General features: G+C 32.3%; 1 protein-coding gene across 1 annotated transcript in view; it reads left to right on the top strand.

Moving 5' to 3' along the window:
* The window catches only part of LOC129224378 (uncharacterized), a 54,426-nt gene that overhangs the window by 8,589 nt on the left and 26,063 nt on the right, over positions 1-19,774 (top strand). The window contains exons 4-5 of the mRNA XM_054858821.1: positions 5,557-5,676; positions 10,710-10,845. Coding sequence (XP_054714796.1) covers positions 5,557-5,676; positions 10,710-10,845 — 256 coding nt within the window. The remainder of the gene's footprint in view (positions 1-5,556; positions 5,677-10,709; positions 10,846-19,774) is intronic.

The following is a 19,774-nucleotide window of genomic DNA, read 5'->3' as shown; positions in this document are numbered from 1 at the left end:
TGTTCTGAAAAGCCTGTTTACTCATTTTTTGTGGCTATTAATTACTTATTTCAATGCAAAACTAATATAGCGTCTCAGACTGACGATCATTTGGTGATATATTGCCAAATTGGAGACCATGGAAACAAATATGAGATGGCAAAACCGGTTTTTGTGTCATTTTGTTAGATTCCCTTTGAGCCAACGATAATTTTTAATTTTTCGATATTTGTAATATAAATCACAGTAATGCAGTCTTTTCTGTATTGCCTCGGCGGAGTTACAAGTTTGGGGCTCGTCGAAATACATTTTGGGGCCCTATTTCTCTTTCACAGAAGTTGTAAAACATTTATCATTTGCATTTTTGTAACTCCTACAGTGCCCCTACGGTTATGGAGCCTCTCGCGCAATTGCAACATTTGCTATATTTTAAATCCGCCACTGCAAGTCAAAACAAACTTGGGTGCAAGTTTTGAAAGGGTTTTTCTGCTCAATGTTTATGATTATTTTGAACTCTATTTTTACGACTATTTTTTGAATTTCCGAGAACACTTGCGTGCCCTTCCTCCCACTCCCTCAATTTCTGAAATTAAACTCTAGTTGTTCTTCTGAGTTGTTTAAAACCAACACCATTCATAAAATTAGAGATTTTTTTTTCAAACTTTATCTATTGTTTAGAAAGAATTTAGAGCATTAATGTAAGAAATTGATTAAAGGCATTTTGAATGGTGACATAATTCGGAAATCGAAGGGACTTTTGAATTTTTTCTTCGGAAGTGCTTGAAATAGATTCAGAAACTCTTCCGAGGAATTGGTTTTAGCGGTTCTGTACTAAAAAAATTAGGCCGAGGTTGGGGCCAAAGTGTGAGTTACTGCAAAATCAGAGGGTGACCCCCCCCCCCCCCCCATTTTGTAATGCGCCATCTTTTTTGTATCATTAATAGCGATTGATTTTTTTCTGTTGTAAGTAACTATTTTTATGTATTTATATAAAATCAATGAATAAGTTATTTTCGTTTTTTATAGAAAAGTTTCGAGGATTTTCTGTTATGCAATTTTTTAAATTTCAAAAAACTATTGTTAAATTGAACAATTTAATTTGAACTTGTTTGTAAAGCTTCATAAAAGACTAAACAATCAAATTTTTCAATATTATGTGTGCCAACATCAGATCAAGTAGTATATGTATTCAGTTATTAATGTGGTGTAAATATTGAGTTTGTTTATTGTAGCTGCGTTTTAAGAACCTCGCTCTTTTCATGGCTATTTTTTTTTTCAGAAAAATTTATGTCACTGTTTTAGTTTTTTGAAAAATGCAAAATTTTCTATTCATAAATTTTAAATAAGTATAAAAATATTCCTATTATGATTTAGTATTGTAATTTATCTGTTACCTTTTTTGTTTAATTTGATGACTAAAAAATGTCTACGTGCAATCGTTCCACTTTAATTGCGTAATTTGTTGACGGTTTCATAGTTTTATTCTTATTTTTTTTTTGAATGATTTAACAACATAATTGAATGTTTTTTAAACATATTTAAAAAAATGTTTAGTGTACCTAAATCCATACATCATTACAATATTACTGAAATCTTAGTTATAAGTTCAATTAAAAAAAACCCCAATCAATTGGTTGTTAAACAGTCTCTTTGTTTTTCTTCCTTTTTTTTTAAGCTGTTCTTTCTCTTTCATTATACAGCAGTCAAAAAAGGAGAAGTATAACTACACCCTATGCAAATTGTATGTAGTACAATCCAAAAGTTCGGGGACAAGCTGTATAAAACCTTATCCAGAATAGTTCAAATTGCAGAAGCACATCCACCTTCAAAAGGTTACCTTGAAGGACTATGTACTTCTGCCAGTGTTCCTGTAACTTTTGGAAACTCTCCTGGAAGCCATTTTTTGCTACCTTCTATGATGCAGCTTTATCTTCTCCTGATGGAAGAAAGCGGCGTCCATGCAAATGTTTTTTTTGCTGGGAACAGGTAAAAGTCACACAGAGCTAAGTCCAACGAAAGGTTATGTTATTTGTTTGTCATATCAGAGTATTGACCAATCAAACCGTGCATCCTCAACATGAAAGTCGCCTTCTTCCCCACGATGAAGTTAAAGCAAGCAGCACAAGAGGCCTTACAGGAGGTAGCGAAAAATATCTTCCAGGAGCGCTTCTAAAAGCTATACAAACGTTCGCAGAAGTGCATAGTCGTTCAAGGTGACTATTTTGTAGATAGATGTGCTTCGGTGATGTGAACTATTCAGGGTAAGGTTTTATACAACTTATCCTCTAACTTTTAGATTATACTACGTATGTATGAGTTTTCAACTTACTGTTTCATAACTTTTTTGAGTGACGTAAGTTTACGCGCATGAAGACATCACAAGAGAATTTGCGATAATTAACTGAGGAAGCGTTCAAAATGGATATTTCGGTCATCTACATGTTCTTAGGTACATATGCATGTACAAACGTGCCGAAAAAACTTGTGAAGTTTAAATTGGGTGATCGTAAAATAGAAATTTAGGTCAAAATCTGTATTTTTTTTTTGTGATTACAATTCTTTATTCGTAGAAAGGAAGTAAAGTGAAATGAATCAATGATCCTTTAAATCCCTGACAATATTATCAATTTATCTCTGTTTGATTTTTTTTTTTTTTTTTTTTTTTTTTTTGCCATCGGCAATCGACCATTTGGAGGAAAAAAATCGGCCATCTTTGAACAATCAGCATCGATCCATCGGCCAAAAAAATGCCATCGGTCGAGCCCTATTCAATTCATTTTATTCAGAAAATTTAAGAATTTAATTTATGCACAAGGCTGCTCACAGCTAAAGCAGGTCTCTTGTCAGTTTGGTTGCTAAGGCCACTCCCTCATAAAACATGAAAGACTCACACTACTCTGATTTTGAACCAGGCCTTCCTACGGGAAGGCCCCATGTTTCCAATTAGGCTGGCATGACTTCTTGTCATCCCTTTTTATATATGCACTTTCTTGTCCATGTTACAAATGGTCTTAGGCAGTGGTTGGAAGTAGCGCGCTACAAGTAACGACGCTACTGTAGTAGCTACATTTTTTAATAGTTTGTAGTGTAGCGTAATACTATTTAAAAAAAAGTAGTGGAGTGAGTAGTTCAACACAAGAAAATAGTAGTTTGTTGCAATTTCTAGAAACTACTTTTGAATAAATTTAAAAAAAAAAATGAAGGTTCAAACGAATTTGACTGGCGCAAGTTTTACAGTACATCAGTGGAAGCAATGAGAAATAAGACTTATGAAAATACTAGCTGACCTCAAGCATATCATTTTGTACTATACGTTCTATCTGCTTGACTCTATTAGTTTGTTTGTCATAGTAATTTTCATATTTCACCAATATTTGTATTGAATAGAGTTTGACTTAAAAGAAAGCTATATGAATTAGCGATAGTCGCCAATCTAATAACTCGTGGATTTCATAGAGATTACGGTTCCAATAATGCAAAAGCACTTATTTTCACAAAAATGAAGATATCTGTGATTTCGCGAATGAAAATTTTGTTAATTTTGTATGAACAGACCGAAAGTCGGAAAAGAAAAATATTTCGCCAGGCTTAAAATTTTGTGATTATAACAGACACGTGGAAAATAAATTTTCTCGAAAATTAGCGCTTGTACAGTATGCACCAAATAAAGAAGCTACTGTAAATGTTATAGAAGAGGATGATATTGAATTGCACTGGCCGGCTTACAATGAATACGACCATTACAGTGTTATATAAAAGTATGATAATTTGATGAAAATGAATTTTTTATGAAAAAAAAAGAAACAATAGATACCTTTTAGTAATATTCCATGTTTAGATGAGCTAATTTATCAATCTAAACCTTTTTTTGTTCAATCCCCTTACTGTATATGTGTGAATTAGGGTGTGCAAAAAATCAAAAGTTGATTTTTCAAGTCCCACACCCTTTTACATTTTTCCTTTTAAGTCAAAACAATTGTAAAAAAGTTTCATGTGATTTGAACAATGGCAACCCTTGCCGACTTCCGTCTGAAAGTGCAAATCAGCATTTGTAATGCTAGACCGAGTAAAAAAACAACTTTTTTTAGAAACTCTAATTTTCTGTTGAGAAAACATTACCCCTATACCCCCGCACATTCACAACAAAAACATTTACTTTCATTGAAAAACATTTGAGTATCCCACACTTGGCTTAAAATTTATAATTTTCTTCAAAACATCGATACATATTTTTAAAAATGTGTGATACATTTTACGAAATTATCAAGCTGAAAAATATAAACAGTAAAGTAGGTAATTAGCATTAAATAGAAATTTTTACTATCTTGCAACCTTGAAGTCCCACATAGTACTCAAAGATATGGATTTTTTCAAGGTTAATTAATTATTTTTAATTTAAATATTTTTTTTATTATTATTCATTTGCAAATGATGATCTGAACATGTGTTCGGTAATAATTTTTGAACTTGATATTTTACTTAAATTTACGTGCAGTTTTTAAAAAGATATGTAGAAAAAAATTAATTTTTTGAAGAAAATTATAATTTTTTGCCAAGTGTGGGATATCTAAATGTTTTTTAATTTGAATAAATATTTTTATGGTACATGTGGATAGGGGGGCAACGTTTTATCAACAGAAATTTCAAGTTTTTAAATTTTTTTTTTTTTCAATTTGGCCTAGCATACAAATGCTGGTTTACACTTTTAGATGCAAGTCGGCATGGGTTGCCGTTACTCAAATTACATGAAACTTTTTTTTCACAACTGTTTTGGCATAACAGGGAAAATATGAAAAGGTATGCGACTTGAAAAATCGACTTTCATTTTTTGTGGGACACCCTAGTGTGTATTCTTTTTATTTATTTACGTTTTGAAAAGTAGAAAAGTAGCTACTATATTTCAAAAGTAGTTTGTAGTTGCTACATTAAAAAAAAAAAAGTAGTTGTAGTTGTGTAGTTAACTTTATTTCTAACAAAGTAGTTGTAATTGTAGTTCGCTACAAAAAAAATGTAGTTTTTCTAACGACTGGTCATAGGAATATAATATCTGTAACCTCAAAGCCAGACTAACGTAAGTCACATCATTACTACTTTGCAGGAGAGTGAAAAAACTTTCGTCTGGTGCATACAAAGGATGGGGCTCGCATTTTTTTATGCTGTTAAATAATTATAAAGGAATATTTTTTTATAAAATTTCATTGTGATGACTCAATGCAGAATACGATTATACATATAAGGTAGTAATAATGTGAAAATTGTCATTTTTGGACTTGCGTTAGTCTGGCTTAGAGATAACACATATGTCCTTTGCTACTAGTTGACTACGGTTTTTTGGCAAAAGCTCCAGATTATAACCTGGTTGGTCCAAGGATCAATATTTAGTTTTTCACCCTTGCAGAAATATCACAGGTATGTTTCTTATACATATAAACAAGAAACAAAATTTGCATTCGGCTTTCCATTCATACTAATGGTTAAAATTATATTGTAAATATGTATTTTAATATTAGTTCTTATAAAAAATGTGGTATATTATCAAATATTTAGCTTTTCATAACTTTTTCTTCCCCCATATAGATGAAGACAATGCAGAAAGACAATGTAGTGATCCTGTTATTTTAGAAAATGTTCCAAAATTCTTTTTAAAATCTTTGAAAAGACTTGCTAAAGCTTTGATGACTCTTACAGATATTGAAGGTTAATTTTTTTTTTAATTCTGCTCCTCTTCCTCTGTAATTTAATGACCAAAATTTTGAATGAAATTATACAGTTTGACTAAAAAAGTACTATTTGATAGTATTATACTTTCACCTTTAACCCATTTGGGATGGCAGCTCGCTGAAGACAGCACTTCCTCAGGACCACAGCTGTTACACAATGACTGCATACAGGCTGGGGCAATTTCTCCCATTAAGCCTAATGCACAATTTCAGAAAGTACGCATTACATAATAATGGACAAAATGTACACTTTGGGTAGAAATGAAACCATTTTTTAATATATGTTAAAATATATCATAATTTCCAGTCTTGCACAATATAGACAAACGCGCAAACGGCGTTCGCAGAAAATTTTTGGCTCTGCAGAAATTTTTTTCAAACTGCTAACGTTAATAATAATAAAAAAAAAAAGTTTAGGGAATTTAAAAAAAAAATCCCAGTTTATTTCTGTTAAAGCCTTTTCCCAAAAGCCTTTTAAAGCACATGTGTGAAAAAAATAATGGTTTTGGCAGTTTTCTTCAGTTGGGGAAAAATAAGCAAACTATGTTATTGTAAAAAAAAAAAAGATTTAAAGCTTTTTTTTTTGGTTTCTTTCATAATTGAATATAAATTTAATTCTTTATTCAAGGGTGAGTTAGGCAAAATAATTATTTGCAGGAAATTTTCCAGTTAAGATTCGTGTTTTTCAGAAAGCTTTCCATTTTATCTAAGTCTGATAATTTCAATCATAACAAAAATATTTGATGAAAATTATTGATATTTACCAATAAAAATACAAAACATATTTTTTTTACTATAACTAAAATTGCCAACAAACAAACCAACATTTTTGTACAAAACAGGAAAAATATTTGCGCTTAATATTAGGAAATACTTGAAGAATATTGTGACAATATTTTAAAGCAGGATGAAAAATTTCAAAGCACGGAGCAATACGCATTGTGCATTTTACACTCATAGGTACTGTTACATCTTTTATTGTGCTTTGAGCAAACTTATCTCCGTCTAAGTTCTTTGCCTTCTTTTTCAGCATATGATATTAGAAAGTAACTACTGTATGAAGAATTCCAATAAAAATAGTGTATAGTTGTTTCAATGCTGCCCGAAAAATCTATAGATGGATAAGTCATAAATTTAGGTATTTAATCCTCATAAAAATGATGATAATGATATACGAATGAATCTAAAAGAGAAACCCCTTGCTAGAATATCTCCCACGAATAACCATTATAAATGGAATCGAACCTAGAAACAGCAATTTCAAAATGAGTATGCGTTTCCTTTTTCACTTGCTAGCACATGTTTATATTTTCTTTAACAAAATCCAATAAATCACCAACACTTGATGGGATTCTGACATCAAAGAGAGAAATAATAATGTTCGAAGCCAATCATTTGAATGGAACATGGATAAGTAATGCCGTATAATAGTTAACATTTCATTCCGAAACCAAGACCCATACGAGCGTCGCTCGGACTCTTGAGTAGCATATGCCAGAACGCACATAAGCGTAATTGGGACGGGACAAGCAGCCGCCACTGACACAAATGTGCGTCGTTTGTCCCGAACGGGTTAAGCATTAACTAGATGACCAAATTGTTATAACGTTGATCTATGCAACGGAAGATAATGGATTCAGATCTCAGGTTTGAATTTTCATTAGTTCATCTTTTAATTTCAGGTTACTTTCTAGAAATATAGAAAAAGCAGCCTGAATCAGAGAAAGGAGTACAGGATATTCAGTTTCATTTACAGCTATTTGATCATCTAATAACTTGCTTAAAGATAGAAATATGACAATTTAACAAAATGTGTTGATTGGTATTAAATGACTTGATAGGTAACGACCTTTTTATTACAGTAGACCTTCGTTTTACCCAGGGGTTACATTCCACAGAAATGCCGCGTAAATCAAAACCGCATAAATTGAGACCTAATACTAGTGTAATATAGAGATTTGGTTCCATAGATAACAAAATACTTCATCCTAATGATGACTAATTGTATAATAAGTTTAAGTACTTATAAGTTTATACTTTAATAAGTTTAATGTGTTACTCAACTTTTATGCATAATATGTATGAAGAAACATAAATTAATTTCGTGTTCTGTTTATAAAGAGCTGGCTATGATAGTCTTTTGGCCGTCATTAAGAATTTTTCTCTGTAATTCTTTGCAGAGCATTAACGCATCCATGATCACTTGCGTCATTTCCACGATAGAATCTTCCTTCACTAACAAATCAGAAAGATCATTTCTATTCTATAGGAATGACTCAAAATTTTCAATGTGAACGTTTCTGGTTGTGCGTCACCGACGTTGGTATACTTGTTGGTTTTGGCTTCCTTTGTCACTCCTGAAAGCTCTTCTTCCAGTGAGTTCTGAACTGCGTGAGTTTAATAACTTTACTTCTGGAAAGAGCTCTGGAACCAATTGCATAAAATGTCTCCAGTGGCCCAAGCTCAATCATTAGCACACCAAAATGCTGTTGATTACGCATAATATGCAATCTTTAGGAGTATGGATTTTGAAAGAGGGGAAAATTTTATCTGTTTGCATTGCCGCATCCGCGTAAAATTGAAACTCATCCAAGTAAAATAAAATAAAGGTGACAAATATTAAACCGCATATAATCGAAATTGCATAAAATAAACCCACGTAAAAGAAGGGTCTGCTGTACTATTATTTGTCTACATGGTTGCCTTTATACTTATTTATTAGGGTTTTAGAAACACTCAAGAACAGCAAATTTTATCACTCATAAATTTCATCTTTAGCATTTAATGTTGGTTACTGACACTTTTCCAAAAAAAAAAAAAAAAAAATCCTTGAAGTAAAATAAACTGTGTATAAATTTAAATTTATCTTAAGATATATTTGTGAAATTTTCCTTAAATTAAATCTTATGAATTTAATATTGATTAATGACATTTTTCCAAAAAAGAAAAGAAGAAAAAAAAGCACACATGAACAAAAATAAACTGTGTATAAATTTATTTTAAAATACAGCAGTAAAATTTCTAAATTTTATTTATTTGCAGTTTTTTGTATTTTCATGTTTAAGAAAGGTTTTTCCCAACAGTATTTTTAAAATAATTCTTTTGTTACTTTCTGTTTAGGTTTTACATTTTCACTATCACTCACTCAGTCAGCTTTCTCTGGTATATTCATGCAATAAAAGAAAAGCTTGGCTTGAGACATCAATGTTTTGTTTCTTTAAATTTTTTATTTAATTAATCACATTTTACTCAACTTCATATTTTTTCAATCTGAATGTTATTTTTCATGTAGCAATTGAATTATAAAAAAAATAAAATATCTTATAATGTAGTCTAACTCATTTGTAATGACCAAGCCAGCTAGAAGGAGTCAGAATATTTGCTTCTTATAGCTGAGTGCTTGTTAAAAATATGTTTGTGGAACAAAAGCTGTTAAAATTCATATGTTATTGCTTTTTTTTTAAAAAAATTTCTGTACAGTAGCAAAGAAGTTGATTAATTTGCTTTGAAGTGTCTTATTGTTTCATTTTTGGGTTCTTGATTTTCGAGAATTTCTCATGGCCCGATCACCATGGTCATTTACAGACTTGGCTTTTAAAAAGTTTTGAAGTTTTTCTGCTTAGCAAAAGCCATTAACTATGTTGAGAATTATTCCACATGAAATTCTTCAGTTTGTTATCATTGTCACTTTCATGATTTTTTTTCATCTGCTTTAGCTTGAATTTGAGCTACAATATCCTAGGAGGTATTAGAAGTCATAAAGTATGCAAATTATGTGTATTTCAAATGCCTCTCTTAAAATTAAAAAAGAGCTTCCATCTCTTGTTCTCTGGATTTTTGATTCATGATTAACTTTTGATTGACTTCAGAATGTTCATAAAAAAATTTCACGAAAAAATAAGCTGAACTGAAAGTTAATAGAAATTTTATGAATCACAAAGTATTGCTTGTTTTGAGTCGCATTTGCTCATTAAAAGCAAATTATGCTCTTTTCTGCTGTAAACTAAAAGCAAAAGAAATAAGCCAAAAAATAAACTCACCCATAATATGACCACAATCAGACTTTCATAAGTATGAGACTGTAAGGAAAGTTAAGTGCTATCTAGCATGTAATTGCAAATATTTTTAACTCATGTAAAAAAAACACATATATATGTATATATGTGTATTGAAAATTCAGTGATTTTTTTATTATTATTATTATTATTATTTTAATGAGGATAAAATAACATTTAAAATTTTCTGAAACATAACTAGAATTTTGTCCGCAGAATAAATATATATATATATATATATATATATATATATATATATATATATATATATATATATATATATATATATATATATATATATATTCATTTTACTTTTCTGTGAAAAAAACTGATTGTACTATCTAATAGGGCATTGATTATTTTTATATAAGCATCAGAAATTCTGCTACAAGAAAAGGCAGGCAAAAAATCATCTGAAAAGAGACAAAATACAAATTTAAAGTTTTCTAGAATACATTTTGAGCACTCAAGAGCAATTTAAGTTTTTTTTTTTTTTTTTTTTTTGATGATATGTATTCAACATTTTGTGGTTAATTTTAGTCTGGACATTGCATTCAGAGTGACACACATACAGAGGCTGATACTTCATTTTATAGTCTACAGATTTTTTTGTTTAATGCATAATATTAATAAGAGTGAAGAACAGTTTTAGTAGAAAATGTTCTAGGTTTTTTTTTTCCCAGTGTTTTAATTGCAGTATTCTCCTACATTTGTCACATAGATACAAATAATTTTTAAGAGTAATAAATTTTATTTTGAATTTAGTTTTATTATATCGCATAAAATATTTTGGGATGACCATTTATTGTGGTAAAATCATCTGGTATAAACAAGTGCTTTAGAAAAGCCAAACCAAAAGTAACCTTCCTTTTTTGGGGGAGGGGAGAGCACTACTTCTCCTTTCTATTTAGAATTTTTCTAAAATTTTAAAAGGAGCAATATTTTTTTCTTTTAGATTATGTTACTGAAAGTGCTGTTGCTACTGTGATAGAAGCTTTACTTGTTGCTGTAAAGAAAAGACTTCCAAAACGCAGTAAAAAGTTAATTCTGTGCTTAGCTGAAAAAATTTTCCAGCAAAAAAATCAAGATGGGTAAATAAATATATATTACTCGCTGAATTGTCTTCTTCCCTTTTTTCTTTCTTTCTTTCTTTTTTTTTTTGCATTTATATGTAATTATAGTTTTTGGGTACAAATGCATTTCATTCATATCTTACTTTTTAAAAAATGAACACAATCTTTCATTTTAGTCTAACTTTTTGGATTTTTCCTAAAATTTAAAAGGTGCTAGTGGTTAGAAAATTAGGCATAAAAATCAATGTAAGTAACAAGCCTCCCCTCTCATGAACTTTTTATCAATCATAGTTCAGTAACTTCATTCTGCTGAATATATAATTTTCCTTAAAACTCAATTTAAAATTTCTGCAGGAAATTTTGTATATAAATGCAAATAAAATGCTTATTTTATTTTTAAAATATTGTCGGTTATTAAAATTAAAAAAAAAAATGTTATCTATATAAATGCAAAATAGAACTAAATTTTAAGAATTGAAAACAATACATTATTTTTGTTGTAAAATACTTTTAATTTATGCTAGCTCTCAATGTTTTGTGCTTATTTTCAGCGTAAATTAGGTAAGACAGTATTAGCGCAATTTTGACCTTTTGTTCTTTGTTTTCCTGTGTTCCATCAAAAGAGCTCTGAAACATAATAAAAAACTGATAATTACAACATGTTTTACTTCTCATTTAAAAACTTGAATGTACAATTATTAAGTAAGCATCAGGAACTTGAAACCATCATTGACCTTAATATTTAGAATAGGAGAAAAATTTGCATGAAAAAAAACATATTTTTGCATGCTTAATCTACTGCTGAAATGTATATATTTGAGGAGCATAATTAAGCTTTATCTTCAATCCTAGGTTTTCTACATTTGTTTGTTGTATGGCAGATTGACATAGTGGTCAGGTGTTGGCCTCTTATAACCAAGGTTGTGGGTTCAAACCAGGCTCCTTGGATTTTAAAGATATAGAAAATGATTAGTGCCCATGTCATATGATATTGTGGCATGTTAAGCATCCCTTGAGTTTTCATTCAGTTTCAATACTGTTGGCAAAATTAAATTCCTAGTGTAGTTTCATGTCTTGTGAGCCCAGGTCTCTATCTAGTGGGAAACTGGGTGTCAAAATTCTGAAGTGGTAATGGCTTTCTGCTGGTAGTGGTGTCACATGAAAGAATGATTGCCAGTCTTTAGAGGATGCAATAAATCTAAAAACGATGAAGCGCCGATACCCAATCAAGTATTTGTTGTATTAAAAAAAAGAGGCTTATCCTTATATATGGGTCATTCTTCAAAAAGTAATTTTTCTGTCACATGCCTTTTACAGTAAAAATGTTAAGGAACAATTCATTTTACAATGATTTTTAATGTCATCAAAAATATATCCGTTTAAAACTGCCAACAATTTTTTAATAATAATTTTTATTTTAGTATATTTTTGGTTCGCAACATGTGAATTCCACCTCCATGGCATGTCACACACATTGTGTGACTGATATGTTGCTTAACAACTTGTTTAATTAAAAGTATATACTTAAATTCCTTTCACAAGTTCTCACTCCTTTCACTTATTTATTATTCCTTTCACAAGTGTCTCAAATACTAATTGTTTAAGTATATTATATTTTTAAACCAGCCGCCTTCGGCAACCAGCTGGTCCGCCTTTTTACGCCAGGGTTGCTGCCTTCGGCGGCTGCTTCGACAATTTAGCGACGGTATTAATCAATGTTTTTCTCTATATATCAATATTATCATCTGCCTTTTTACGCCAATGTTGCCACCTTCGGGGGCTGCTTAAATAAGTTTCGTGGCAGTATCAATCAATCCATATCTATACTAAAAATACACCACCAGCTCAGCTATTCCATCCGAGAACTGCAGTTTCGTGCTTTTTAGCACTCATCAGCCCGGAATAGGAATCACATGAGCTGGTGGCAAAAATCCTCTTAAGGGAGCCAAACAAACTGGTAGCTAATGTAGAAGTAGCTGGTGGTGTATTTTAAGTATTTCTGCCTTAGCCCTGGCTTAGGGCGGTAACTTACTACAAAATACCATGCCTTGCCATCAATCTTTGAGTTGAACTGCACCATTGCTGCGGGCACTCATCTGGTGTGCTAATTCTGCATTAGCTACCAGTTTGTTTGGCTCTCTTGACTCCCTTAAGAGGATTTTCGCCACCAGCTCATGTGATTCCTATTCCGGGCTGATGAGTGCTAAAAAGCACGAAACTGCAGTTCTCGGATGGAATAACTGAGCTGGTGGTGTATTTTAAGTATTTCTGCCTTAGCCCTGGCTTAGGGCGGTAACTTACTACAATCCATATCTATATCATTATTAATTTAAATAAAATATTTTCTAGATCTATCTCCAGTTCCGTCGTTTGGAATATTTTTAAAGGAGGGGGAGGGGAGACACAAACGGCTTGCTTTCAAAGTCATGATGTGTGTGGGGGGGGGGGGGCATTGACACCCCGTTGAAGTTCCTTAAATGTCTCTTTCGGGCATGACTCTTTCTTGCTGTCCATCTACTATATCGACCTCTGCATTTGTCTACCTATCTATCTATCTATACGATCTATGCGTATCTACCTCTGACAGTAATTAACAATTTTTTGTTTATATACAAGCAGCTGCCTACGGCGGCCGTTTGGCTTACTTGTCATTCACCATTTTACGCCAAGAAGTCGTAATATAACAAAAATCGCTTCCATTTTTATGTAAAAGAATTATGTTTTCAAATCGTATCGGTGCCCCCCCCCCCCCCCCCCGCTGTTGTCCTTTAAATAACGGGTCTGTCTATCTCTCACTGTACATCGACCTGTAGATTTATCTTTCTCTAGATCCATGCTAATTTACCTCTGATAGTAATTAACAATCTCTTTTTCAAAGAAAAAAAATATTAATTTGAAAAAAAAAATATTTTTTGTACACTCAATGTATATCTATCTACCTATTCGATCTATCTCTAAATTTTCTCATCTATCTCTATTTATTTTTATCTAACTTCCAATCTTATTCCCTAACAAAAAGAAAATCATGCAAAAAAAGCGCGCTTACCTATTTATTACAATAGCACAAAAAATTGGTGTCTCTGTGGTACCTGGAGTTGACCAAAGTATAAAAAAAATTGTTTTTATTGAAATTCAAAAAAAAAAAAAGTGACTGGTACCAAAACGATCCGATGTGGTCCGTCTGATTAACCGAAATCGAATGTTTAGCGAAACATCAGGGTGGGGGGGGGGTGGGGGGCAGAAACAAATGAAATACCTGGAAAGAGAAAAAAGCTAATGAATCCTTCGAAAGGAAGAAAAGAAAAAAGCAAGTTACGCACTTCAGTTAGATCACGTGGGTGCGTTACGTCATATTCGAAGCGGTCAGCGGACAGTAGATTCGATGAAGCGACAGCTCATATCTTCGTTCTCCCTTTAAAAAATTGTAAAAAAAAAAAACTTTTGAATATTTTTGAAAACTTTTTTCTGTAGAGGACGAAATGTTCTGGCTACTACATAGTAAAATTGTAGAAAAGAGGTTATTATATTTTTCACAGGATGCGTTTAGAAAAAAATTAAACCCAGAAAAAAATGCAAAATAAAAGTTTTTTCAAAAATTCATAAAAAATACAAAAATTGCTCTATCTTCAAAATTTTTTTGTTCATCATATTTAAAATTAAATTTCCGACACTATAGTACAAAAAATATTTGTCTGGCGCGATTGGTTCGGGGTATGTGAGGTTAAAAGTACTAAAAAGTGCAAAAAATCACATAAAACATTAAATAACTTTTTTTCTAATTAAAATATCAAAAATCGAAGCCCGAGGTGCACAACTTCAGCAAAAACTACACCTGTATACCAAATTTCATCTTTCTAGACCTTACCGTTTTCCCGGGATGCACGCCACACACACACACAAACATCTTATTTTATTACTAGCCACCTGCGGCGACCAGCTGGTCCGCCTTTTTACGCCATTCACTTTTTTGCACCAGAGTTGCCGCCTTCGGCGGCTGCTTAGACAATTTAGCGACGGTATTAATCAATGTTTTTCTTTTTTTTCTCTATATTATCATTCGCCTTTTTACACCGATGTTGCCGCCTTTGGCGGCTGCTTAAACAAATTTCGTGGCGGTATCAATCAATCTATATCTATGTATATCATTAGTAGTTTGAATAAAATATTTTCTAGATCTATCTCCAGTTCTGTCATTTGGAATATTTTTTAAAGGAGGGGGTACGGCGTACTCTTCATGCAAATTTTGTCAAAAAATAACAAAAAGCACTTCTACTTTTATGTGAAAGCATTGTTTTTTCAAAGTCGTGGTGTGTGTGGGGAGGGGGGCACTGACACCCCGTTGAAATTCCTTAAATGACGGGCATGCCTCTTTCTTGCTGTCCATCTGCTATATCGAACTCTATATTTGTCTATCTCTCAATCTATACGATCTGCGCATATCTACCTCCTGACAGTACAATCTTTTTTTATTTATATAAGTATTAATTCAAAAACAAAAACATTTTTTGTCCACTCAACCTCTATCTATCTATCTCTGTATCTACCTAACCTAACCGCCAATTCTGATGGGCTATAATTCTCCAGCATAAAGCAAGAAAGAGAATAGCCCAAGTTTTGCAAAGAATAATGATAATTCAAAGCTATTAAATTAGCAAAGTGTAATACGCGATTGGAGTAGTCAAACTATTAAATAGAAATTTATCTTCTGCTGCATGAAGACTCTTATATCAAGTGACGAAAAGTCATTCTTTAAAAATATCAACGATTTATTAAACAATTAACAATTGTAAAAGATAAAATGAGAAAATAATAAAGTAACTTGAAGAATCAATAACTCAAAGCCATACGCAAAATTAAAGTATAATCATGAACTTTGTAGACCTATTATATCTATTTACTAATTCTATTAAGTATTACCAAATATTCCATTGAAGAGGTTTTCATGATCTCTATTCATAGATCTCTAATACTAACATTTCAATAATGCATCACGAACACTAAGTTCGGCGAGTTCTAGTAGAATCTATTAGATCACATCTAACTACCGATCAGAAAACTAACTTCTTATTAATCCATTCTAAAAACTGTGAATGGCTATCTCGATGGCTGAAAAGCCAAGAGCCGAAAACCCCCAACTGCAACCTGCAAGTTGGCAAACTAAAACATCTATCGTAGATGCGAGGAGTGAAAAAGAGAAAGAGTCATATCACACGAGCGTATAAATACTGCTTTCCCAATTAGCATAACGCGTCCTCACAAGTTCAACACGTGCGGAAAAGACGTGTGCAAAAAGCTTCTAGAATGTCTGAGAACGAGTGACGTCATCTGACCTTCAATTTGCCGGGAAGCAAAAACAGATTCACTCATTGTTTACGTTTTCATCTGAAGTTGAAGTACGCGGGAAGAATCGCTTGTCAAAGCGAAAAGAATATTACAACGCGAACATGCTAACATGCATAGTAATTTTACAATTAAATAGCTCTAGTTTGTAAATGATGAGATACATATAATTAAATAATAACATTGTACTTAGGATAAACTTAGTGTTTATCAAATTCGTAACAGAAACGAAGATCATGCAAAAAATCGCGGACTTTATCTATTTAATCAAAATAGCCCTCAAAAATAAAAGCTCTTTGTTCCCCGTAGTGTTCAAAAAGTAGCGCTTGCAAAAAAAAAAAAAAAGTGAAGAGAAGGCAAACGATTTCAGTTGGATCACGTGATGAGGTAAACTCGGAACTCAGCCGGCAAGCGAACAGCGCGCGTTGTGTTCTGCCATTAAAAAAATTGTAAAAAAAAAACTATTGCGTATTTTTCAAAACTTTTTTCTTCTGAAGGGGGCGGAATGTTTTTACTATTACCAACTAAAATTTTAGAATTGAGAGTACAATACTTGTCGCAGGATGGGTTTCGAAAAAAACTAAACCCAGAAAAAAATGTAAAATAAAGGTTTTTTCAAAAATCTATAAAAAATACAAAAATTGCTCTATCTTCAAAATTTTTTCATTCATCATATTCAAAATTAAATTTCCTACACAATAGTACAAAAAATATCCGTCTGGCGCAATTGGTTCGGGATCTGTGAGGTCAAAAGTACTAAAAAGTGCTAAAAATAACATAAAACATTAAATAACTTTTTTTCTAATTAAAATATCAAAAATCAAAGCCCGAGGTGCACATTTTCAGCAAAAACTGCACCTGTGTACCAAATTTCATCTTTCTAGGCCTTATCGTTTTCCCAGGATGATCGCCACAAACACACACACACACACACACACACATCTTGTTTTATTATATGTATAGATATGTATAGATATTAGGGTGGAACGAAAAAAGCAAAGTTTTTACTTTCGAATCGTAATAGTGCGGAAAAGTTGCGATTGGTGAAGACTTACAAAACAAAACAAAAATTTTTAAAATCGGATAATATCTTCCGATCCCGCAACGAGCCTGAATATTTGAAAAGATGGAAAATTTCGTGTTTTTTAGTGATTTTTCAAAATTTTTGTTTTAATGTTTCTTTTTAAGGCTCTGAGACGTAAAAGTTACGATTGGTAAAGCCTTCAGAAATAAAAAAACAAATTGAAATCGAATAATACCTTCTGATCCAGAAACAAGCCTAAAAAATCGAAGAAGTTGAGAATTTCAGGTTTTTTTCCGAATTTTTAACATTTTTGGTTCAATGTACTTTTTCAGGCTACAGAACGGAGAAGTTACGTTTAGTGAAGACTTCAAAGCAAAAAAAAAAAAATCTTTTTGAAATAAAACAATATCTTCCAATCGCGCAACGAACCTACATATTTAAAAAAATGTAAACTTTAAGCTCTTTTTCAGCTTTTTTTTTTCTTTTAGTTTAACGATCCTCATAAGTTCGGTATGAAATACTAATGAAAGAACGTTTGTTTATAAAATAAATGTGATATTTTAGTACTAGCTTGCCTGTGAAATTGTCCACATGGCCCTTTAATCCCGCGAGACTCATATTTGTTTATGCCACTCAGTACAGTGTATGCATCTAATACGCCCCATTAGCGCCTCACGAACTTGAATTTATGAGCTTTTTAGTTGGTTTGTGTCTATAGATATCTTACTTAAATGAATAAAGCAGTCGTGCTGGCATCAGTATTTCTCAATATTTTTAATGTGCGTGTGATGTCTATTTGCTCTGTTTAACGTGTTTCAAACATGAATCCATCTTTGCAGAAAAGAATTACGAGAAAGTCCTTTGAGTGCCCTATATTTGGCCACCCGAGAGATTTGCCAACAAATAAGCTCCTTACTTATGAAAACATACTTCAAAGTTGCTTTCAAGAGAGATTTGAGTTACCTAGAAAAGTCAATAACACGAAAATGAGTTTTTCCATTGTTAAGGACAAAAACTTAAATGTATCTTTGATATATAAGGCCTCGATTCCTACAGTTTCCCTGAAAAGAATTGCTCAGCTCATTGATATCTTCTACAAAAAAATATCTCAATTTCATGAGATCTTAGGACCGAAACAAGGATAAACCAAAGTTTAAAGAAAGGATTGATAAGTTTAAAATGAAGAAGGAAACTTTTTGACGTCTCTGCCTGTAAGTGCGTAAAGAATGTTATTTGCACTAGTAAAAAGACCCCAGACATTTGTAAATGTCCAATTTACGTCAAATGTACGTGTGAAAAATCTGAAAAGATACTGATCTCTGAACAAAGATTTCTCTATCTTCAGAGGAAACATGGCATAGGAAATATTGGAACTTTGGACCAAAAAGAAACAAAAAGGTTGAAAAAAAGATTTCAAAGAGAAACCTATGCCTTAAAACGGAAAGTTTCTGAGTGCGTTTCAGTCATGAAAGATCAATCTGATCTTTCGAATGAAGAACAACCAAGTTGTCCAGTCAAGAGAGAAACTGATAATGATTACAAGTCAACCGACCCTGAGAGGAAAACCCGGTGGCAGATGAGGATTAAGCTGAAAACTACGGCACTACAGCGTATCTGATTGTGCAACTGCTGCCATAGCATCCAGTGTGCTTCAAGACGTTGACCTTAGTGACAGACTTAGTCCTTACCTTAGTGACTTAGAAACAGATACTTCCAAAGTTGTTGATGGACAAAAAATAGGAGAGAAAAAAGCCAAAATAGAAAACATCTGCCAAGTGGCATTAAACAAGACTCCGTTCGGGGTATTTAATTTGACGGAAGAAAAGATGACACTTTATTTTTAAATAAAAATGAATCCAAGAAATTTTGTCAAACAGTGAAAGAAGAGCATTATTCTATTATCAAAGAACTTGATTCCGTTTATATTGGCCACGTGTCTCCAAACTCTGGATCAGCCAAAGACATAGTGAATAGCATTGTATTATATCTAAATGAACAAAGAATTTTACTGGATGGTTTAGCCATCGTAGGTTGCGATGGTACTAAAATCAATACTGGGTGGAAAAGTGGCGCGATTCGTCAATTTGAAATTTATATTGGACGACCATTGCAATGGGCTATTTGTTTATTACATTTCATTGAGTTTCCTTTTCGCCATCTTTTTCGCATTTGTATGGTGTAACAACTGGCCCAAGTTCGTTTTCTGGATCAATAGGAGAACAAGTCAGAGGTTGCGAAAAATTGCCGGTAATAGGTTTTCAAGCAATTGACTGTACAATTCCAGATGTAAACAGAAAGTGCTTGAGCAAGGATCAAAGATATCTTTTAGATATATCTCAAGCGATAAAGGGTGGCAATTGTCCAAATGATTTGTCAAATCGTGACCCTGGCCCACTCTCACATTCCAGATAGCTCACTTGTGCAAATAGTTCTTAGACTGTACGTAAGTGTATCGATCCCATCAGGTGAGTTAAAACACATAGTGACTTTTATTTTTCGATGTTCCATGCCGGTCTGGTTTGAAATAAAGAACCGCAAAAATTTCACAGACGGTGCCATTCATGTTTACAGAACAATTCAAAC

This window comes from Uloborus diversus, chromosome 6, assembly GCF_026930045.1.
Source record: "Uloborus diversus isolate 005 chromosome 6, Udiv.v.3.1, whole genome shotgun sequence".
Lineage (NCBI taxonomy): Eukaryota > Metazoa > Arthropoda > Arachnida > Araneae > Uloboridae > Uloborus > Uloborus diversus.
This window is presented reverse-complemented; position numbering and strand designations above follow the sequence as displayed.